The sequence below is a fragment of the Sciurus carolinensis genome, chromosome X (assembly GCF_902686445.1).
Source record: "Sciurus carolinensis chromosome X, mSciCar1.2, whole genome shotgun sequence".
NCBI lineage: Eukaryota > Metazoa > Chordata > Mammalia > Rodentia > Sciuridae > Sciurus > Sciurus carolinensis.
In genome coordinates, this window is record NC_062232.1 from 93,754,062 (window position 1) to 93,778,088 (window position 24,027).

Genomic DNA, 24,027 nt, shown 5'->3' on the forward strand with positions numbered 1-24,027 from the left:
CTGGGCCCAAGGTGAGGTAGCACATCATGAGGGAAGGGCCCAGGAAGGAAGTTGCTCAGCTCATGGCAGGGTCAGGAAACAGAGAGTTCTGCTCATCAGGGACAAAATATATACCCCAAAGTCACACCCCTAGGGACCCACCTCCTCTAGTCTTATCTAACCCACCTATGGTTACCACCCAGTCAGTTCATTAAAACTAGGTTAGACTGATTAGCTCTCAGTCCAGTCATTTCACCTCTGAGTATTCCTACACCAACACAGGAACTTAGAGGGGTTTTCTCATATCCAAACCTTAACACCAATAGGGCTTTCCATGACACAACTCACAGAAGGGCACATCCACTGGCATGGTCTGAGGCATAGTGGGGATAGGAGAAAGTGAGGGTGATGATGAGTTTCCAGATTTTGTCTACTTATTACCCTCATGAGCCTCAGCTTTCTTATTTTTTCCAGTACCATCTGGTATCTACGTTATTTTCCCCACTTTCCTTTTCCTCTTCTCCCCCTGTTGTCCCTGTGCTCCACCTTAGCACTAGTTCGGCCTCCACATCTCGTGATGCTCAGGCTATGCCAATTACACTTATTTGAAGTATATTTTCATATCCAGGGGAACAAACAACAACAAAAGTTCTACATTGCTCTTTTTCCTTGTCATCCACCCCAACCCCTCAAAATTATCATGAATCCTTTGGCAAGAGGGCTTATAGAAGATTTGGGTTCATCTTTCAGTGGTAGTATCAAAGATGGATCTAGGGCCACCTTGAATGGAGAGTGTGGGGAGGGATGTCAACTATTAGCCTAATCATCCAAACTGTGTTTCTAGTGTGTGATAGAATTAATTTATTGCAACAAAGTGATGGAGGGAGGGGCATAGTTAAAATGAGAAGAGGGGAAAAAATACAAAACCAGGGTCAAATCAGACAGAGGTCTGACTCCAACCCAATGGGCCCCATTCAGGTTTTAAAAACAACTGGAAAAGGGGAAGCTTTTTTAGCTGCATAAAAATACTTAGCTGATAAGCCCTCGTCTACTTTAGGACCGAGACCTGGGATTTGCAAATTCTCAGCCTCATTCAGGCCCCTGAAGTTTCCACCTGGTGTCTCCTAAGGACAGAGTTGCTCAACAATACAAGACAACCACCCCTCCCTCCCTCCCTCCCTCCTTCCCTCACCTTTAGCCTCACCTCCCTCAACAGTGCAGAAGATAGGGAGATCAAGCCACAAGAGCTCCACAATGACAAAACTGCAAGAGGCTGCCAAGGACATAAAACTCTATTCACCAACAGCCACTGGAGGCCAAGAACTAAGGTTCCTAGCTTGGGGCACTCAAGAGCTAAAGTCCCAGCTGCAGGAGACAGGAGGGGCCCATGGAAGAATGTGAACTGGGGACACACACTCCTTTTTCCAGTTCCTCAGCCTAGGGCTGTCACCTGTCACCCAGCTGTGGTGCTAAGCCCCTCCTGTCCCCCACACACAAGACAAAGAGAGCAGATGTTGAATCTGAGTTGCAGGGAAGAACCAAAGCAAAACAGGGGAGGGGGGTCAGTGTTGAAAAAAAGTTATTAGGAGAACTCCCACTAGGAAGAGTACTCTTAACCTTTTCCAGAACAAGGCAGGGCAGACTTTAACTTCTGCTGGTGAGATTTCTCAAGGAACTGTGAACTATGGTTTTATATTGAAGATTCAAATCCATATTGGTGAAAATAATAAAGACTAAAAGCCTTCAAGTGCTGGTAGGTTCTCGACTGACACATGGATTCTGGCCTTATGAAGAGGTATCCCTGTTCCCTTTGGAATTCTAGAACAACTAAGTTTTCTCTAGGGCTATGATATCTGAAAAATTATACTTTTTCCTCCCAGTATAAATGTAAAATGTTACTTCTCTGACAGAGAGGCAGAAGGCTTATGCCAAAGTTTGACCCATATCTAACCTTCAGACACAAAAATTCTGAAGACCTGCCTCTGAGCAATACAGATACCCACAAGTAGAAACTTTTACGTGGATGTTAAGTCCCACTGATAAGATTTGTTGGGATACTGGAGACTGGACACAGGGGTGCTTTACCACCTCTACATTCCCAGTTCTTATTTATTTATTTATCTTTTAACTGTAGATAGATATAATATCCTTATTTTATTTATTTATTTATATGTGGTGCTGAGGATCGAACCCAGTGCCTCACACATGCTAGGCAAGCGCTCTACCACTGAGTTACAGTCCCAGCCCCTTTTTTATTTCTTTTTTTTATTGACACAGGGTCTCACCAAGTTGCCAAAGCTGGCCTCAAAGTTGAGATCTCCTGCCTCAGCCTCCCGAGTTGCTGGGATTACAGGTGTGCATCACCATACTGGCTTCCTACTAATAAGATTTAGAAGGAGACCCTAATATCCCTCAGTGGGAGCCTCACCTTCTGCAGTCTGGCCACTTTCTCGTAGCATCCTTCCAACTCCTGCCGCAAGTTCCGGTTCTCATCTGAAAGGATCTCAACCATCTGCTGGGCTCTGGAAACAATGGCAAAAGGATCAGCTGGCATGGGCTGATAAGAAGCTGACTGCTGAGCACGAGGCATAACTGAATAGGCTTCTCCTGACTGCTGCTGCTGTTGCTGCTGCTGCTGCTGCTGCTGCTGACTCAGCCCAGGTTGTGAGAGACGGTAATGATCACCCTGGTGAGCCTGATTAGGAAGGAAATGCTGCTGTGGCCTAGGAAGGTGAGCTGAGTGGTCCCCTTGGTTTGGCACCAAGGGGTGTTGTGCTGGAGACAATCTAGTAGATGGTGGAGACTGCAGCAAGGGCAAGGAACCTCCAGACGTCAGGGAAGAAGTAGGGCTGTGAGGCTGAGAGTTCCTGGCCGACAATGGCAAGGAGATGTCCTGTGGTGGCCTGGAAAACACAAAGGGCAGGCTGTGGTTAATTTCGCTCCTGAAGCACTGAGAGAGAAGGGCACAAGAAAGTAACATGAGGTTGGGTGCGGTGACACACACCTGTAATCCCAGCAACCCAGGAGGCTGAAGCAGGATGAAATCAAGTTCAAGGCCAGCCTGGGAAACTTAGCAAGACCTTGTCTTAAAATAAAAAATAAAAAGGGTTGGGGATGTAACTCAGTGGTAGAGCACCCCTGGGTTCAATCCCCAGTAGGGCCAAAAAAAGTGACAGGAGGAGGCTTCTGGAGCCCCCAGAACACCTGCAAAATGAGAAGCAGGCAAAGTCAGACTATAGGATCCCTGCAAAACTCTATAGTTCTTTTCTGGCACAACCTGTGACTCTGATCCCATGGATAATGGAACCAGATGACCTCCAAGGGTCACTTTGTGAAAAATCTAAGGAATGTACAGTCTAATAAGTATTTTAAATGATTCTTCTACAAGGTAATTTTCAGGTTATTTTAAACTAAACCTAATGTTAGAAATAACATTATGTATGTGGTCCAGCATACGTAAAGATTCAAATTTAGAAAACATGTCTCACCTGCCCAGAAGGAATCAACAAATAGCCACCAAAACTTCCCTTCATCTTCCTACCTGGACCTGGCTTTGAGAATGCATACCCATCAAAAAAAAATCACTCAAAAATGTTAATTCTTTTTACATTAAAAACACCAAATAATTCTTATTTATTCATTCCAGATATTGGTAACTTAATAATGTCCATTAGTAGTAGTAACAGTACCAAGACTTGGAGGGGGTTATAGGCAACATCATCATACTATTTTTGATGTACTGAATCACAAAATATAAGAGCCAGAAATGCCTTAAAGAAATTATTTCATCCAACTCCATCCCTGGACAGAGGGAAAAGAAGGGAAGTGAGCCACTAAGTATTAAAGTGAGTTCGTGGTAGTGCAGGATACAGCACTTCTTTCCTGATTCATATTTTCTGGCTATTTCCACTGCCACAATGAATCAATATCTGTGCACTGATTTCAGATCTCCAGCTTATTACTTATAGAAAGTTTCAGAAAGACAACTTTGGTACATTGCTAAATGTGGCTCTCCCAACTTTTGCATCTAATTGCTAGGTACAAAATACTAATACCTATAATAATACCTAAATAATAATACCTAAACAATTTGTACATAATGACTATTAGGCCACTAAGGGAAACCATGAGAGTTTGTGGATGGATCACTTCCAACCAACAACACTACCAGAAAGAATATCTGTTGGTTTGCACTGAAGACAAAAAGCTTGTTCACCCTCCCCCCAGCACATGCCCAGCTAACCTCATATGCTCCCACGTTCTGTGGACGCTTGTCCTACAGTTGATATTTCTCAATCCAGGGAAGACAGATGGCTAAGAGCATGGGATTTGGATCCCAACAGGGAGAGTTTGGAGACCTTGTCTACTCCTTGTTCAAATTATTTTTTTTTCAAATTACTTAATCTGTCTGAGCCCATTTCTTTCCTGAGATTCCAAATGAATTGCAAAAATACTGGGGACTTCATATTTTTTAGCTCAATAGGAGTGACAGTCTCTTATCTAGCTCCCAATTTTGATGGGGTGACCTTGTTAGCATTGCACTTATAGGCTACCCATTTAATCTTTGCACGACTACACATAAAATTTATGGTGGAATTGAGACAAATCACCAGGAGCAATTAACTTTTATTTCTTTTTTTTTCCAGTACTGGGGATCTAGCCCAGGGCCTGGTGCATGCTAGGCAAGTGCTCTACTACTGAGCTACATCCCAGCCCAGCAATTAACTTTTAACTGGCATTCCAGATGCTAAAGCACATGCCTCCCACACACACTCCAGTTACCACTATTGTTCATATCTATCCCTACAAGAATTCCTCACTATAAGGGCTTTTAACAGCTACCAAATCATTCCAAACACTTGCTCATGGATGTCAAATAACCTTGATGTTCACAAAAGCCCTCAAAACTGCTCAAACCCTGGTTCTTTCTCTCAGTTCCATGTATGCATCTGGTACATCCATATTCTTCCAATTTCCAGCAAGTATAGTGATATCAGCAAGTGTGGTGATATATATATCAGCAAGTGTGGTGATATATAGTTAAGATATATCTTAACTATATATCACCACACTTGCTGAATATTAAAGAGGACACACAAAGTACTTGGGCACAAAATAACTGACCTGGTTGGTTCTCAAGATCACAACTGGAAAGTTTCTGCCACTCAGAATCTTTCTTTCCAAGAGCTGAAAATACACCCTTTTCAAAAGCTGGGGCACCATTTATAAACTTATTTGGTAAAGAGTTCCCATTTTCTATTCCGTGGACCTTCTGTTTCATCGTAGGTAAAATGGACAATGTGCTCTCTTAATTCTTTGAGTAAGAGCTATTATAATGTATATGTTTTCCTAGAATTAAGATACAATGTCCTGGGATTTGTTGGGGGATTTTGCAACTCTTGGGCAAAAAAGAGGGACTAAAATTTTATAATTTCAATTTCATAATTTTCAAAATTTAAGGGAAAAATCACCACATTTACTTTTGTCCTGGTTCCCAGGATTTGGAAGCCCGATGCCTGGGAGGTGTTCTCTTTAAAAGACTTGGACGCCCAGTTCTGAACTGGGTTTCCTCCTCACAGCTCCCCTGGGCACCATCAAGCAAATCAGTCTTTTCTTTCAAATACTCAGCCATTGGTCTCCCTTCTGCCTGGAGGCCGGAAGGCTCTTCCAGGTCCTACACAGTACATAGCCACCCAGGAGCTCAGGAAGGTGGCGGCCAAGAGGTTTCCGGAAGGAGGTCTCCAGGGTCAGATAAGCCCAGGATGAAGATAAACAGAGAAAGGCAGCTGCCCCTCAGTTCCCCAGGCTGGGAAAGGAAGCAGATCTCAGCACACAGTGATGGTGGGAAAACTAAGGTAGTCCATCATTGGAAAACAGGCCAAGTCTTGGGCAGTCTCAAAAGGAAAGAAAGTCCTCCAGCAAAGAAACTCCATCTGTGCACCAGCCATCAACCCACCACCAATAAGCGGGACAGTATTAATACGGGGATGAAGTTTCCCCTGTGAAGAGGAAAAGTCAGGGATCAGGAGATCTATGGGGGATGTCATAGGAAGCAAAATATACTGAAGACTAAATAACAGTAAGAGCAAGAATAATAATAGTAATAATAAAAGTGGCAGCCATGTGAGTGGCACACTCTCCAGGTCCTTCCACCCCACAGCCGCTGGAATCGCTCCCTGTTGACACATTAACCAGGAACAACAAGCCACCCAGCAGACAATAGAATCACATGATCCCGTGGAAGACCTGGCCTGCCTCCCTGCCACTTCCCTCCTCCTTCATACTGCTCCTTCCTAAGACTAGCTGCGCCTCTGGTGCACTGCAGAAAATGGGACATGGCCATTCATGCAGGACAGAGGCCACCAACCAAAATTAGAGATCTCCCCAAAACCAGGGGCAGGGAGTGGTTCACCCACTACCCTCCCCCTGAAGCTTGTGAGGACACAAAGGGAAAGTAAAAGCCACTCCACTCAGCTGACATAGCACCTTCCACCCTGTAACCTCCATGACTGAAGAAAATTCCCCACCCTCCCCAGTCACACATGCATGCAAGTCCACACAACTGCCCACATGTGTGTAGGCCACACACACACACTGTCATCAGAGCAGGTGCCACCAACAGTCTGCAGCACAATTTATTCTCACCACCTGAATGCTGCCTCTCCCAGGCTCTGCAATGGTGAATCTGTGAATCCTGGAGCAAGCTGCAAATTCCGGATGGTTCTTCTTGCACAACCAGCTCCGCTCTGAACTACAGCATTAGGTCACCCTGAGATTCCACTCAACAAGGATTTCAAGAAACCTCAGATCTGGGCATGAATTCAATAATTGAAAGGAGGTGGCTACTTTGTAAACAGAAATGATTTAATTTTTAAAAGCAGTTGATAAATGTAGAAATCCAGGATGCAGAAAAGGCTCAGAGCACTCAGAAAGACAAAGATTCAGAAACTGTAAAAAGCTTCAGATGGGTTGGCTTTGTTTCCCATCTGGAGATTCGGGCATTCAAGATATTTATTTTTTAAATAGGGAGGAGGGCATAGGGAAGATGAAATAATCAAAGGATTGTTTATAACATTTTGTTCATTTTACAGCAAATCTTCAGTATTTCATCACACCTCTAAAGGCAAACAAAAGTTTTGGGTTTTTTTTAACAGCAATTTGTTCAAAAGCTTTGCATCCTGATCTGTAATTTGTAGATTAAGAACAAATAATTTCGTCTTCTAAGCTTTGGTGCTAGCAGCAATTACTTGGAAAGGTACTCACAAACCATAAAGCTAGCTGGTTAAAGGAAATAAAGGAGGAAAAATGTGTCAACACCTAATAGCAGTATGCTTCTGGAAAGCTGTTCAACTACCTCCTCTTGCCAGGAATCCGTCAATAAGTGCCACTCCCTCACACAGGGTCAGTACAGAGCTTGCAGCCAGAACTTGCCTGATGCCCAACCAAACTTTACATAGGGAATCCTCTGACTTGGGTTGTTTTAGGTTTGATTATTTGTCAAGCATATGAATCACTCTGCCCCTGTCCCACTGAGAAATGAATGTTAGAGAAAACTCTGTGCTAAAGTACTGCTCACGATGGACTGTATATTGGGGGTGTGACTCAGTGATAGCATGCTTACTTAGCATGAAGGCTCTGAGTTTCATACTCAGCTGAAAGAAAGGAAGGAAAGAAGGATGGAAAGAAGGAAGGAAAGAAGGAAAATGAACGAAAAGGGAAAGAATGGAAGGAAGGAAGGGAAGGAAGAGAAGAAAAGAGGACAGGTCAGCATGGGCTTTTTGCTTAAGGGATAGTGAGAATCATAGACAATTTAGAAGGCAGGAGAAAAGGTAGACATCATTCTGTAAGATATATGCAACTAAATTTCTCTGGTGGTTTAATCAGTATGGAAAGGAAAAAACCCTCTTTGTCTCATTATTTATTTAGGCAGATCAAAGGGCTTTTCCATCTAGCTTCAAACACTGTGGGAGTCATTTCAGATCACAAACAATACTGGTGAATGAGTTCTGAAAATAGCTTTCCTGGGAAGGCGGGCCATGTGCTGAACGGGGCTTTGGCTTCTGCTCCACACCCACAAGGCAGCAGACGTCAGCCCATCCACAGACCGGAGGGAGTCCCACAGACTCTTCCATATTGATGGGAAAAGCAAAACAAAAACCCTTGGCTTCATGGACATTTTGCTGGTTTGAATGGGTTTCCACTAAGCTATGCAATCCAACAGAACAGCCCCTCCCTGGGTCTTCTGTTTCACTGAGCAGATGAGAATTGGGTTCTGCTCTGATTTCAAGCTGAATGGACCTGTCCTTACCCCATTTCCTGTTCTAAGACACTTATCAGAATGTAGGCTCCTACCCTTTGAAAACTGCAGAGGAGGCTGCCAAGGCTTAGGAAATCAACCTGAGTTAACGGGGGAAAATCCTAAACTGGCAAAGTTAGGGGTAAAGCCCAAAGGAAATTGCCTCTGATTAAAAACCAGGACCCAGAGGGGGAAAAAAGGATATATCAGGAAATGCCAGGTACCTTCTCTTACCTCCACCCTATTCCACCCCCTGAGTATCTTCTCTCCTGAGTAACCCAATGAACTTCAAGCCAAGAGGTTCTTAGGAGGCAAAGAGGTAGACATGAAAGAAATCACAGACCTAGTCTGTTGGCCACCTATGGAAGAAGGCCAGTCTAGGGTCAGAACTTTGAATTTAGGGCCACCCATAATTACCCGTGGTCACAGGGCAGGAATAGGACACAGAACTGCCAATGTTTTTGCCCACGACCTAAACTTCTGTCTGCTGCATATGCTGAAATATGAATATCAATGTCAGTGACATGGCTAATAACAGGGACAATGAACGGAATCATAAAGTCTGGTGAATAAAGACATGGAGCAACTGGCTTCTGAATATGTAAGAGGTGAATTTAAGGAGAACTGAATATACAAAACAGAAGTCATGGGAATATTTCTCTTTGTGCATTTTAGCATCTGGCAAACTTCTACATGATATGACGTGAATTTAACTTAGATGTTTAAAAACACAACAGGCAACTAACAAAACTCTGTACAGAAGAAATACAAAGCAGTTCAAACTAACTTCATGAACTGCAAGGAAGTACATTCTGAACCTGAACACGTATATAGCTCCCCTCACCATAATATCTGACTGTTTATTTAATGTCCAAAAGAATCACAGTAATTCTACAGAAAAAGTACAACTAATAGGAAACAGATAGATTTGTTCACAAAAATAAATGATGAGAGTTTTATGGATGGGATTGTGTGGAAGTGATAGGATGTTGCAGATAAAGTCCAAGATCTTTTGCTTCTGCTTCTCAAAGAAGAGCTTAATAACTCACAAGAAGAGAAGCATTGACCCTTCCTTCAAGATCCTAGGACACAGGACAGCAAAGAGCTATTGAAATCAAGACTTGCACTCCTCTTTATCCACTATGTGATCAAGTCCATGCCCAACCTGTAAGTCAAGGGAATGTCAATACAGTGCTCATTATGGCTGAAGAGGCTAAAATTCTGGTCGATAGGCAATTTTACTGAGCCACAGGCAAGCCATGCATTCCTGTTGGAGTTCCTTACACCTGCCCATTCCTTCCCTTAATATTCCCAACACTCAGCAGAAGGGCTGGCTAGGGATGAGGTCAGGAAATGACAGAAAGGGAACTCTCTTACCTGGCTGCTCCATACTCAGGGGGATGCTGATACCTCATCAGTTGCCCCTCTGTTCTCCCTGGCTGGTTCAGTCGATGCTCACTATAGAAGTGCCCTGGCTCTTGGGGCTTGCACACTACAGACTGGGGTGGCATGCCCTTGAAAGGATATTCTGGTGGGGGGCCTCGGTGTTCCATGCCCTTCAGACTATGCTGGTTGGGAGGTGGCCCTTGGGCTTTGTAGAATTCACTGGAACTTGTGGGATTCTTGTAGAGTTCATTGGGTTGTGGTGGGGAAAGGGGAGTGCTGGTGACAGGTGGATGTGCCTTAACCCCACTGGTGGCTAGTGACATCTGCATTAGTCGTTCACTCAAGGAGCGGACATGTCCTTGCTTAAGGTCTCTGAGTCCTTCATCTTGGTGCATCTTTCCAGGATTGAGCCGCTGGACTGATGGACGTCCCTCCGTCCTCATCTTCTGGTTAGTGACTCCAGTGACATAGAAGGCAGCTCCAACACTAGCATGCTGTTGGCCTCGAAAGTATTGGGACTGGACCTTGGCTTCTTCATAGGTCGGGAGTTCTTCATTATTCTGCATTCGAGGGGATAACTGCTTCTCCATGATGATATTTTCTGATTGGATTTCCTGGCCCTGGGGTTCCTGTCGAGCAGCATGTGCCACAAGCTGTTGGTGGTGGTCTTGGGGACTCAACACATCATTCTGAGGGCCTGGGTTCCCACTGCCAGTGGGGAAAGGAGGGCCATTCCCTGTGGCTTGCTGATGTATGGCAAGCAGGTTGCGATTCTCACTAGGATTGCCATAGCGAAGCTGCTCTTGCAGCAGACGCTGCAATACTGTGGTTCCTCCACTTGGTTGTTCTTCAGAATTTCTCATCTCTATCGCCGGTGGTGCCTTGTGAAGAGAGAGAGAAATTGGGCACCTGGGCTGCCCTTGACCTGGGAAGGGGAAACAGGAAGCTTAACACCCAGTTGATGGATAAATCAGTCCTCTAAAGGGGAAGAAAATGGATATTTGGGAGTGAGGATTCCATTGCAGAAACAAGGTAGAAAAATTGAATTTAAAAATAACAACTTAATTGCTGGGTTTCCTGGCTCTAGCACTGATATGATGAGGAACATGGAGGCAAAAGAGCTCAGTTTCCACTTTTACGTCTAGCATGAGTTAAATATTCAATCTTGACTTAATTCCTGAGAGGATGGGGGAGACCTGGAGTAGTCAAGCAGGGTGATCAGAGGGGGCAATTTTCCAAGGCCCTCATTCACAGGCTTCATCTCTCTGTGTTCTATTTAAATTAAAAATCCAAGTTTTATGGCTGTGGAGGTGGAGGCAGAAGAATGGGAAAAGTTACCCCATAGCCGGGATTTGTAAAGCAGTTCAACATGTGACAGGAGCTATAATATGCTAAATAAGAACTAAAATAAATTAAAGGTGAAGAAAGCTTGGCTTGCACCAGACAGGAATGATCTCTGCCTTGAAGTAAATCTTTTTTCTCAGATCTGTAAGACTTTGCAAAAATCTCTTTTTAAAAAATACTCTTTTTTTACAGTAAGCTGTATTTGTTTCACATATTTCTTTTTTTAAAGATGATCGTTCAGATTTTTAAATTCATTTATTTTTCATTTGATGTATTATAGTTATACATAAAAGTGGAATTCATTGAGAAAAGTTCATGCATGCGCATGGCATAGTTTGATTAATTTCATTCTGCTGTTGTGTCCCTGTCCCCTCTCTCCTCCCCCTCCCCTTCATTCCCATTCCTCTACTCCAAAAAAATATCTTTTTTCTGTATTGTTCAATTTGGATGCTCTGTGGCTTAATGAACGAATAACTCGGGAAAATTATTACTGACAAAATGTATCTTTTAGCCAACCAGGGACAGTCACTGAGATTTCTGTTGTTGTTGAGTTGGGAGTGTAAAAGAGAAGCACCTCTTTGATTTGAAGTGAGCCTCTGACAACATTAAAAAATTGAAAAATAAAAAGGTTATCTTTCTGGAAAGGATATGATTACCATCTCTCTCTCTACCACCACCAATTCTTCTAAGTGAGTATTATGAGTTGAGTAAAATAGGTAACCATAGTAACACAACTTAAGATTCAAATTCTAATCATACTATTGGCCTAGAGGGAAGCCTAAGTAAGTGATTTCCTACTTCCTTTGCCTTTTGTTTCCTCATCTGAAAAATGAGAGGTAGATGACACACATATCCTTTTTTTCTCAGCACTGTTTAGTGTATACAAATGTATTACTTAAAAATTCTTTGGAGAAAATTGGTCTGTCATGTTAAATAATGATGTTAAATAATAAAACTTTCACTCTAAAGATCTGAAATAATTTGTGATAATGGACATAATGTCACATGAAAAGTATTGGTCAACTTAATCAGCCTTGGGTTTCTAGATGAGAACTCTGGAATCCTAGCTCCCAGGCCCTTAATTATAGCAGATTAAGCAACCTCTAATATCTCTGGAAACATCAACCCTTTCCCTTAGTTGGTGGAGGGAATGACCCAGAATATGCGTGTGGCAGTCATCTCTCCCTTACTTCCTGATGATTATCATTACCTAATTTCCAATTGTTCTACAGAGCAATTTGCTCCAAAACCCCCTTTTAAATCCCATTTATTATATTCTTTTGGGACATGCACACCAACCACCAACAGACTGAGCAACCTGCCCTCTAGTTCTTTCCCTCCCTCCCAGTGACCCTCTGGGAGTCATGTCTTTGAATTGTCAAATTGGAATTTTCTGATAGGCTGGCAAGCATAAAACATAAATCTCTTTTGGTGCCTGAAACTGGAGAGATGACTACTGAACTATTTTTCTTCTTGCAAGGAAAAAGAAAAAAGAAAATAAGGCTGGGGATATAGCTCTGTGCTGCAGAGAAATGCAGACATTGAGTTGTCCCAGACCCAGAAGAGTATGCCACCCCCTCCCATGCAACACCCACCCCAACCTGCACATACACGTAGACCCACGCCTGCACACACACACACACACACACACACACACACACACACGCACATCAATATCCATACCTATTTCTGCTTTCTTTTAGGCTTAAAGCCTTGATCAGGATAGGGAATTCTTGCTTATGAGCAGCTCCAGAAACCGCACCGGCAGATTCCCTCTCCCCTAAAACTCAGGTTCAGGGTAAGCGCCGCCAAGAGTCCAACCACTGGTCAGTCTGAAATGTTCAGGAGGGGGAGGGAGGGAGAAATAAAAATGTCGTTTCTATATTGCCACCAACAGCCAGCAGTTAACCAAACCACTCCTTCCAAGGGAATGACTTGTCCTCCCATGGTGCTTGGCTTTTAAATGAGTGGCGAGAGTCCATCTCCACTAGGGCAGAAAAGCAACCTCACTGCCCAACAGCTGTAATTAGGAGGTCATGGTTGTCTCCACGTGACAGAAATGTTCAGGTCTGACACTGAAAAGTATCGCCCGATCCTAGCCCTACAGTCTAGGAAAGTCATCCCAGCTGGGATGCTGGATGATGACAAAACCATAACCACTTTCACCTTAGGATACAAGGTTCAACATCTCAGGTTCATGAAGCTCACGGACCCACATCCCAGAAAGGAAGGTGGTCATCATAAGGCAGATTTGGGAGTCAAAAGAAAGAACATTTGTCATGTTCCTGATTTTACTGCCTCAACCTCAGAATGGGCAGAAGAAAAAAGAAAACTTCTTTTCGGCCAAGTCATTTCATATTTATTGCATATTGACCATTCCAGATATTTGTCAGCCTCTTGCTGGACACAACAAGGGATACAAAGATATAATTCCTGCCCTCATGGAGCTTACAAGCTTTTTTTGTCTGGTTGGTACTGGGGATCTAACCCAGGGTCTTGTACATGCTAAGCAAGTGCTGAGCTATAACCGCAGACACTCATGAAGTTTATAATCAGATCACCTGATCAATGGTTCATCCCTTCTTCTTCTTCTTCCTTTTTGTTGTTGTTGTTGTGGTGGTGGTCATACTAGGGACTGAACCCAGGAATGCTGTACCACTGAGTTATACCCCAGCCCCTTCTTTATTTTTATTTTGAGACAGGGTCTCACTAAATCGTGGAGGTTGGCCCCAAACTTGCGATACTCCTGCCTCAGCCTCCCTAGTAGCTGGGATTACAGGCATGCACCCCCATGCCTGGTGGCCCACCCAGTCTTGCTGCAGTATGAGAGTTGATCGCCCTTCTAGAGCCAGAACAGCAACTCTTCACCAAGCAGAAGATGCCTCCACTTGTTTTCCCAACACTTTCCCAGCCCCACTGTCTCAGCAAATGGACTCACACCAGACTCACATTATAGACATGAGTTGCAAACATCCCACAGATGTGGATTTGAGACAGTCCTCATTTACAATTTCTGATCTGACCTTCTGAAAAGACTGCCAGATCCAATAAAAAACAGTTATAAACCTTAGGAGTTTGTGTTTAGGTGAGATGCATATGAACCACGTACTGACCTAGCCATGATTCATTCATATCACTTAAAGGAAAAGCTTTAATTCATAATACAGGTTCTGTTTGCAGAGCAAAGCAATGCAAAAGAAGCACAAAAGAAACTCTGTATTTTGGGAACATGTCCAAAATTTTACTTTTTTTCCTAAAAATCCACATAAACCACACAGTCCTTAATTCAACATTATTTCCTTGCAATGTTGCCAAAAATAAAGTGAGCAGATACAGAGTGAACAAACATGGAAATTTGTCTTTCCATCTTGTTTTTGCCCAATGTATAATCACGATCAAAAGCAAAATCATCTGCAATCTGCAAAATAATTATTTTAGGGTATCTCCCCAAATTTCAAAGTAGAGAAACAACCTTTAATTTAAATCAAAGCTGGATTGTTAACAGAGTTATGGTAAATAACCACGGAGCCTCTATTGTCCGATCCTGAACAAAACATTTGTCTTTTTTGCAACGGAAACATCAGAAAATAGCCCAAGGCTTTTAAACTTGAGCCCCTGGAGAAAAACCACGACACAATTCTTTTCTAGAACTACATAGGTTCCTCATGCCCATTGTGACTGGCTTTCTTCTAACACTCAGCTCCTCAGTGGGAAAACTTTACTTGTCCACAATCTCACTTTCTTCCCTTAATTTTACCCTCTCTCCTTCACATCCTTTTCAAAACCCAAATCACTTTCTGTCAACTGGACACAGATTGTTCCCTCACCCACACCCCATGCTTTTTTGGTGTCTGTTTAACAGAAAAAGATATCAGCCTGAGAGCAAAAACTTTGCAGAGTCCTCTACGGTTTATCATTTTTTTCTTAAATAATTTATGTTCATCTATATGTCGAGTCACACAGTCACATAAGAAGAAAAACACTACTCCACTTATTTATTAGAGAAAGGAAAGAAAAGATTTGTCGTCCCGTGCACAAGAACTAAAATAGTATGAACTCTGCAACTTCTAATCTGCCCACAGCTTTCATCATGCCACTGCCAGGGTCTGACATCATCTTTAATCAATAAAATAACCTTGTTCCTTCTGGACACAGACTGTACCTGAGGATATTTGATAGGAGAAGAAAGGATATTCATAGTTCTCTCTTTAAAAGTGTAAGATGAATCTATATGTTCAGTTCTTCTGTAACAACAGAATAGCAAAACAAGCTAAATTCTTACTCCATTGGCAGTCACAGGCCCCTCCCAATATACTTGGGAAGCTGAGCCAGAACACCTTAGTGAGAGCCCAGATGTTTCTCAAGCCGAGTCCCAGAAAATTCAACATTACGAGGTGGCCAAATTTTCCCCCTTCACATACATTTTGCAATATGCCTATAAGAACTTCCTTTCTATCCCTTGTTCTACCTCCTCCGCCTGTTCTGGCCCCTTACTCCACCAACCAGGATGGAGAATCTAAATCCAGAAGACCTGTTTCTCTATTAAATCTTGGTCAACTTGTTTTATATAATTTTACTCCCAGCCAAATGGAAATGAGCCAGTTCGAAGTTTTCCCTGTAACTATGTCCATGTATTTGAGCATAAAATATACACTACAGATACACACAGACACACAGACACACACACACACACACATACCAAAAAAACCTCTCACAGAAAGCAAGAGGCACCAGTAAATTCTCATTCTCTCAGATTGGTCCATATTGAGGACTAAAATGTCCTACAGAAATGCCTTTCCCAATGATCTTGAAACCCAGGATACAAATTCATTTCCTTTGAGAGATAAGAAAGAACAGTCCTTTTGCAGATTATCCCTAAACTTTCAACAGGCAGTAGAAGCACCATGGTTAGGTGGTCTAGAGTCACACTGCCCAAGTTCAAATCCTGGATCTATGGCTCACTAACTACCTCTTGATATCCCCGAGTCTCAGTTCCATCACCTGCAAAATAGGCCATAACAGTGCTCACACCTCCAAGGGTTGTCATAAAGATTTTAAAAGGGAATCCATGTAAGTGCCTAGAACACAGTAGTGGCTCAACAGAAGTTAGCTATTCCTATAATTATTATTACAAAGTAGCCTTTTCTAGAAGGCTGTAGCAATTTTATGAAGTTTAGGAAAAAACCTTTACTTGCAATTCAGTCTTTTGTGTAGTGGTCCTTATATCATCAAAGGTCAGAACTGGAAGGACTCTTGGGAGACCAATCAGTGGCCCACCTACCTCCTTTTATGAAATGATGATGCCAAAAAGGTTAGAACCAAAACCAGAATGCAATTTTTATACCTGTTACAGTAAGAGCCCTTCCAGTACAATATATTATCTGCCATTGTTAGCTAGCACAGAGAAGATGCCTAATAAATATTTACTAAATTGAATAGACTCTGGTTTTAAGAGACTATAAACCTGACTTAACACCAACACCAACTTTGCAGTTCTAATGACAAGAGGAAAAAATTCAAAGAGATAAGAGAAAAGTGTTTAGCTAGAATTATGGCAGAAGTTCCTTGCAAAATCTCTCTTCCTGAGACCAAGACGTGTACATAAATCCCCACTGATCAATGTTCCTAGGTCCCTGTTCTAGGTCTTGAGACCATTATACCATATTGGCAATTGCTCTTACTTAACTCTGCACTAGCTTAAGAAAAGGTTTTAGAAAAGAGTTGGCCACAACTCTTTGCTCCTATCTCTACCTTTGCCTAGATTAGGCTGAAATATTATTTTAAAAACCACAGCTAGGGCTTGATATTTCCAAATCTTACTGAGGATCACTGTGAGAGATCTGTTTCTAAGATGGTAACTCAAAAGCTTGGTCAATTTTGGGTCCTGGTTACACTTTACTGTGCTCTGAAGCAGTTAACTTGAACAAGTTAATAGGCAATGAAGGTGGTCAACCCTAAAGTGGATATGAGCCATGAGATACTAGGTTGCAGTGTGAATCCCATTGCCACGCCCCTCTGCCCCCAGCACCCACATCCATTTCAGAGGACTCAACCATGCTATTATATCCCATTCCTTATTGCCTCAGAGAAAGTAAAAGGGACACAAAAAATCAGATTGAGCATAAAATGAGGAAAGTTCAAGAATACACTTAGAAAATGCCTTTTTTATCAATCTCTTGCCTCTGATGGCATATTACCCACTTTTATTCTTATTTATTCTTTCTTTTACAAGTAACATGAGTACATCATGTAAATATAATAGAGAAAATAAATCACTTATTAATCCTAGCACCTCAACCCAAACATCGTTAACGTCACAGAATATTCTCTTCAGTTCTTCTTACATAGTTTTATGAATCTATGAAATATTAATGTACACAAAATCATGGATTCTGTGTTTCACTTTATTGTAAGCATTGTAGCATAGACATCATAACAAACATTGTAATGGCTGTGTAATAATCCATTAAATGAGTGCATCAAATTCACTTACCCATTCTCCAAGTATTAAGGCATTTAAATGACTTCCAGTATTGTGGCAGTCTAAATAATGTTACAAAAACAACTTTGTGATTTGTCCTTTTTTGATGTTTTGGATGCTTTCCTAATGCAGAATCCCAGAAGTGAAATTAATAGGTCAAGATGTATGAATGTTTTTAGACATCCCACTAAAAAAACTACAACCAGCAAAACACCAAAGCTCCATAAAATCTCTCGCTCACTTAATGAAAAGTTCTCTTGCTCCCATTTCTCCAAGAGGGCAGAGCAGGGCTCTGTGGAGGGAGAGAGGCCAAAAGAAGCAGTGTAGTATCCCAGCGCTTGCGAAATGGCAGAGTGGAATGCGGGCTCCCCTGGGAATCCAGCTTGCATGCACTTGCCCCAAATTGCCACTCGGCCAAGAAGCTAATTAGTAAAAGCATCAGGTGGGTGAGAACAGGTTCATGGCCTGTAATGGCTTATATCATCTTTCATTTTTGCCCTTGGAAAGATCTGACAGTCAGCTTGAAGACATTCAGTTCTAGTGAGACAGCCTGCTACATTCTGAGAATTGAATGTTAGTTTTTAGATCCCAATCTTCAACATATCCTAAAGGACATTTTACTGTATAGAACTAAACATACATGAGCCAGGCATGGTGACCCACACCTGTAATCCCAGTGACTCAGGAGGCTGAGGCAGGAGGATCATAAGATCAAGACCAACTGGGCTTGGTTACTTAGTGAGAATCTGTCTCAAAATAAAAAATAAAAAGGGATGAGGGTGCACATCAAGAGTAGAGCATCCCTGGGTTCAATCCCCAGTGCCCCAAAAATAAAAGACAAGGAGAGAGAGAGAGAGAGAGAGAGAGAGAGAGAGAGAGAGAGAGAGAGAGGAAGAGAAGAGAAGAGAAGAGAAGAGAAGAGAAGAGAAGAGAAGAGAAAAGAAAAAAGAAAAGACAAGACTAAACACATGACTGGTAAGTCTATGTGCATACCTCTATTCACAGCTTCAGTGAAGGTGGCACTTTTAAGATCAGTTCTATTTAATATTATATGACTAAATGGCACCTGTCTTAAGTGGTCAATGTGCTATAGACAGAGGTTTATTTACAGACTCAATCATAAAATTCATCCAGTACTGAGGCAGAGGAGGCAACAGGCCAGAGATGCCCCTGGTTTAGAGAGAGCAGCCATAACAGGAATTTTTTTCTTTCACTTTTTTGCCAGGTTTCTCAGAAAAGGGTAGTTTTGATTTCTAGCCTCTCCATGCACTCCCTGACCCAACTCTGCACAATATGGAAAACTGATTACCTCTTCTCTGGGATCCTACTGGTTTTTATATGCATGATCATTACAGCACTGATCACAGTGTTATTTTCCATAGGCATTTAGTGAGCACTTAACCATAGCCAGACCCTGTGCTATATAAGCCCCAGGTAGGGAAAGAGGAGAAAGAAAAGGGAGCCCAGTCCTCAAGGAGCTCCCAACAAGAAGAGGATTCAGAGGGACAAGCAAATAGCTCTGGTAATGTGGAGAACTCTGCTCTCTAAAAAAACTTCCCTGAGGAAAAAAATTCCCTGAACTGGGTAGAAGACATGGAATGTGGTGATTAACTTGATGTCAAAGACAGGTTGAGATATATGGTTGGGAGTCATTCGCATATAGCTAACAGTTAAGGTCCTAAGAAAGAGTTTGAACCATATAGGGTAGAAATGGAACAGATGCAAAGATGAAACTGAGGATGGACCCCTAGAAAAACTGATCATCCAAGGATTAGTACTTTGCAAATGTGCAAGTTAGAGAAAATCCTTTATTTACTCCATATTTTTCCCCTCCAAATTCCTTCTTCCTTGTTTTTTTTTTTTGGCAGTATTGGTTTGCAGAGACTAGGTGAAAAGCCATCAAGTTACACCCCGACCTCTTTTATGTTTTTTAGAAATGGGTCTCGCTAAGTTGCCCTGTTGGTCTTAAACTTGTGGTCCTCCTGCCTCAGCCTCCCAAATAGCTGGGTTATAAGTGTGAGCCACCAAGCCTAGCTCCCATATACTTTCAATCTAAACATTGAAATAACACATTGCTCTAGAGACAGAAGCCCTCAACCACAACACAGGAAGAAAAAGAAAAGCTAATTCTCTCCATTTATGCTTCTAAGTGTCCAGACAGAAATCACAGCAATATATTGAGCTGGAAATGGAAATGGAAATGACTGGACTATGAGATCTTAGAGGGCACGGGCTAGGTGTGTGATTTTTTTTTTCACTGTATGCATACAAACAACTAATACATTAACCAATACATGCAATGTGCTTAATACTTGCACACTGAGTGAATAAAAACTTCCTTCCCAAAGGCTTTGCTACAGGCAACAGCAGGAGAAGAAAAGAAATGAAAGACATGGAATTTATTATTATTACCTTCAGTTTCTCAGTCTTCCTACTAAGAAGTCAAAAGCTCTTTCACTTCTGTTATCCTTCTCAGTGGGTCTGTTCAGAAATAAAGGCAGATATGATTAATTCCATTTTACAACTGGAAAAGCTCAAGTCCAGAACAGATAGATAATGATAACTAATTTGCCCAGAGCTTCACTGTTGTTCACTGGTAGGGCCAGGATGAGAAACCAGGTCTGTGACTTCTGGCCCTATGTTCAATTACAAGACAAAATCCTCCACAGACTGCTTTCTGGTTCTTAAGAGAGTTCACAAGAAAAATTTAATCAAAAAGCAAACTCCTTCAGCACTCCAACAGTATCTTGAGCAAGTGACGGAGCTGTACCTGGCACAAAATATCTAAGATGTCTGTCCAAACCAACACTGGGATGGCTAAATGTTATTTCCAGGGGTACTCCACTAATATAATTGGGAGATTCCTATTTTGCTGTACCCTTTTCGAAGGGAGTCCCCTCCTCCTCTGGTTTGGCTTTGTGTCTGAGTGGGGCTCAGGTGTGTGCTGCAGGTGTGGCATCCAGCAGGTGCATGGACAGGGGCCAGCATTTCATATCTTCATGCCGAAGGGCCTGAGTCACTCTTCCAAGGCAGAAGCAGCCCCTCCTCCTGCTACCTGCAACCACTGGCAACCTGGTTCAACCTGGTTTGACTGAGCTGCCACTGCAAAACTGAATCTAGACCATGCCTTCTCAAGGAGGACTATGGAGAGATCAGTTAAATGACAAATCGCATAAACCAGCCAACTTGCCTATTTGCAAAAACTAGTGCAGACATATACCCTGAGGATAGTATCAGGGAAGGTACATAGAGAATGACTGGCCCCTACAAGTTAGGGGACAAAGGAGAACCACAGTAGATCCAAATTATATATTCTGCTACAGAGCATCTACTCTACTGCAAATGGCCCTGAAACCCGAGAGGCCAGTACTCATTCCCCTAAAAAAGATGGAGTACAGTCGAAAAATTTGCTAGGCTGGGCTGGGGATATAACTCAGTAATAGAGCACATGCCTACCATGGGAGAAGCCCTGGGTTCCATCACCAGAATGGCAGGGGTGGGGGACTGCTAGCAACCCTGCTCTCCTATTGTCACCATAACCCCTCTCCTTCAGGCTACCAAGAGAGGAGTGCTTAGCCTGGTCCCAGAAAGCACCAGGTCAGAAAACTCATCACATTCTCCTAACCAATGTCTAACTGGCAGCCTGAGGCAGACAGAATGCTCTTGGGGGTAAAGGGGGTCATCAATATTTTCTTAACTCCCAAAATTGTTTGCTTTTAAAAAACAATCTGCCTCCCCCATCCCTCCCTCCCTTCTCCCTCTCTCTCTCAACAGACACACACAGCACAGAGAAAGTAATTGTAGAAGGAAAGAAAATCAAATATTACCTTAATAAAATGGTTTATTATGATTCGTTGTCTTTCTCCAATTCACATGGGAAACTCAAATTAATACTCTTTGGTTTACAGACCATGATCCAGAAAGTAAAACTGGCTACTAAACTAAAATGTGATCACTGTGTATAAACAGAGTAAAACAAAAATCTGAACTGAAAACCTAAATGTAATAAAGAGGAAATTCGATTTCTTTAAAATAGGCAATCTAAATAATTTTCCCATCTGTGATTTTTATCTTAGTTTGCTATCACATGGAAAAAAATGTCACTAATTCAATGTAAATCCATGCCCCTTGAAAAGAACCAAAATGAGTAAGGGATGCACTAATTAGCTTCCTAATGGGGAAGATTTTAATTGAACTATTCTATAACAACCTTCATCAAAGTTTCCAGGGCAACTTCATAAAAGGATGTCAAACCTGGCCCATATTTTTATCCCCTTAAAAATAATTCTCAATACACAGAAACACAGAAAGCTGATTTCTCTTCAATGCTGTTAACACTCAGGCCACTACATTTTCTGATGTCAGCAATCCCCTTCCCACAAATATTCCAAGTATGCACCACCGTCATTCTCCTTTCAATTATGTGGTTTCTCTGCTCCTTTACTGATTGAGTCCAGGCCTCTTGGATAATGAGAAGCATGTGCAGGGAAAATATGCTCTTAAAAAACACATACATCGGTTTCATCTGCATTATAAAGGGGGGGAGCAAATCATTTGTCCATATCAAAAGGATCACAATGTGAAGTTTGCTATGGGATATTATAAGGGGAAAATGAATCAGCATCCATGTCTAAGGGGGGGAGTTATTGTGATCTGTACCAACAACAATTAAAAATAAGGGAGAGCCCCCTAAATTCACCCTTTCTAGCTTGGCCACATTTATATTTAATGTTATCTTAATGTTGCCTTGGGGGGTATTTAAGTTCTGACATACACATGGAAATGAGCCACGAATTGTACAGCAAGTATAAATATTCCATCATTAATAAAAACCAGCTGTGCAAAAAACACTACAATGGCTGGATTTCAGTTACTGGCTATCATCAGTATTTGTCACAAGCAAATGTTACTCAAAACTTTCTCCCTTAAAACACAGACATGCAGAGATTTGCTTTACTCTAACATTTTGGAGGAGCTTTGAAGAACTCACAGATCACTATGGCACATTCCACCAAATGTCTCTTTCGAAGGTTATTTTTCATTAGTCTAGCAGTGGCTGGAGTTCTCTTATTGGGTCCTCGATTTACCACAGAGTCTGAAAATGTTTCATTGTTTTACAAAAAGCTGAGAAGGTCAATAATACAAATGTAGGGTCAATCTTAATTATAGTCAGTAAGGCAATGGGGCACCAAAGGGCACTGTATGTTATAAGAGAGCAAAGCTCATTAAAAGTGAACACCTGCTCAGGACCCTATAATAAGCCTGCTCTGCCACCATCATACAAACACCTTTCATCCAATGACCTCAAAGCATGTGCCCAATATGAAGCATGCCTAAACACCTCTGTGAAGTATTAATATCCTTGCTTCCCAGAAGGGTAACTGAAGCTTAGAGCAGCTAATTCATCTACCCTTGGTCACATGGCAAGTCAGAAAGAGACTGGGCAGAGAAACCCAGATCATGGCTTCAAGTCACACAGGCTAATGCCATTTCATGGAGTTGGGGCAAGAGTGAAAGTGACTTTACAAATGTCAAGGCAAGTCCACAGAGTTTTTTTTTTTTTAAAGTAGATTTTTTTAGAGTTGCCTTAGGAATATTAGCAAATAGATCCATCTGCATTTTCCCATGAGTGCATATTACAAAAAATATTCTTGTACTTCACTTGGTACTTCATAAATATGAAAAATCCATACCCCATTTTTCTATTCTAGTTAAGAGAAAGTTCACTATTCATCCCATCAAAATTGGAGATTGCATGTAGGCTATACTTTTGTTATTAAAGGAAAATTAAAGGTCCACAGAACTGAACTTTCACTATACGGTGAAGAAACCATTGTGTGTGAGCCACTTCATTGTACCTACATATCTTTTATTTAAATGTCTGCAGTCCTTAGATTCCTTACTAATTTTTTTTCATATTATTTCCAAGGCTATAAAACTAGTTTATCTCTGCTGGTCTGCTTCTTTCTCTTTTGGGAGATTTCACAGTCTACCCAAATTTGTACTGTTTTAACGGGATATCATGATACAGTGCTTTAAGAATCACTGCCAATGATTTAGACAAAGTAAACTGTGGTTCCTAGCTTTTGTTTTGGGGTTTTGTTTGTTTGTGTTTGTTTTGTTGCTTAAAAAGAATGGGGGAGGGTAACAGGCGGTCAAAAGAATAGAATTAACAGCCTTGTTAGATTCATAAACAACCCCCCAAATCATAGAAAATTGTTTAGCAATTACTTATTAAATCTGTTAGTCTCTCCTGCCATTCATGAAACAAAACATGTATGCTTCATGTGTACTCCGTCAGGTTCTGACTTCATTCCTCCACACAGTTTTTAAAAGCAAGGGCTTAAGTGAACTCTTATTTTAAAACAACAACGTCTGATCCTGTGACTCCTAACTATGTAAAATTCACTTTAGTACAGGGATAAGCACTTGAAAAGAACCAGGAAAAATGAATGCAGGTGATCCGTTAGGATGCTGGGATTCTTGATGAAGTTTAGCTTTTCAATTTGATGTTGTTAAACTATAAAACACAATTAATTTA

At 41.8% G+C, this 24,027-nt stretch overlaps 1 protein-coding gene across 5 annotated transcripts in view; it reads right to left on the bottom strand.

Moving 5' to 3' along the window:
- The window catches only part of Amot (angiomotin), a 64,797-nt gene that overhangs the window by 36,658 nt on the left and 4,112 nt on the right, over window positions 1–24,027 (bottom strand). Inside the window, exons 2-5 of one of the 5 annotated variants that reach the window (XM_047536031.1) lie at window positions 19,899–19,967; window positions 12,689–12,837; window positions 9,653–10,542; window positions 2,408–2,882 (exon numbers count right to left, since the gene is read on the bottom strand). In XM_047536031.1, coding sequence (XP_047391987.1) covers window positions 2,408–2,882; window positions 9,653–10,524 — 1,347 coding nt within the window. In that variant the 5' untranslated portion in view covers window positions 10,525–10,542; window positions 12,689–12,837; window positions 19,899–19,967. Of the gene's footprint in view, window positions 1–2,407; window positions 2,883–9,652; window positions 10,587–12,688; window positions 12,838–19,898; window positions 19,968–24,027 lie in introns of all 5 variants that reach the window. The other 4 variants (XM_047536030.1, XM_047536032.1, XM_047536033.1 and 1 more) reach the window with 4 other exon arrangements.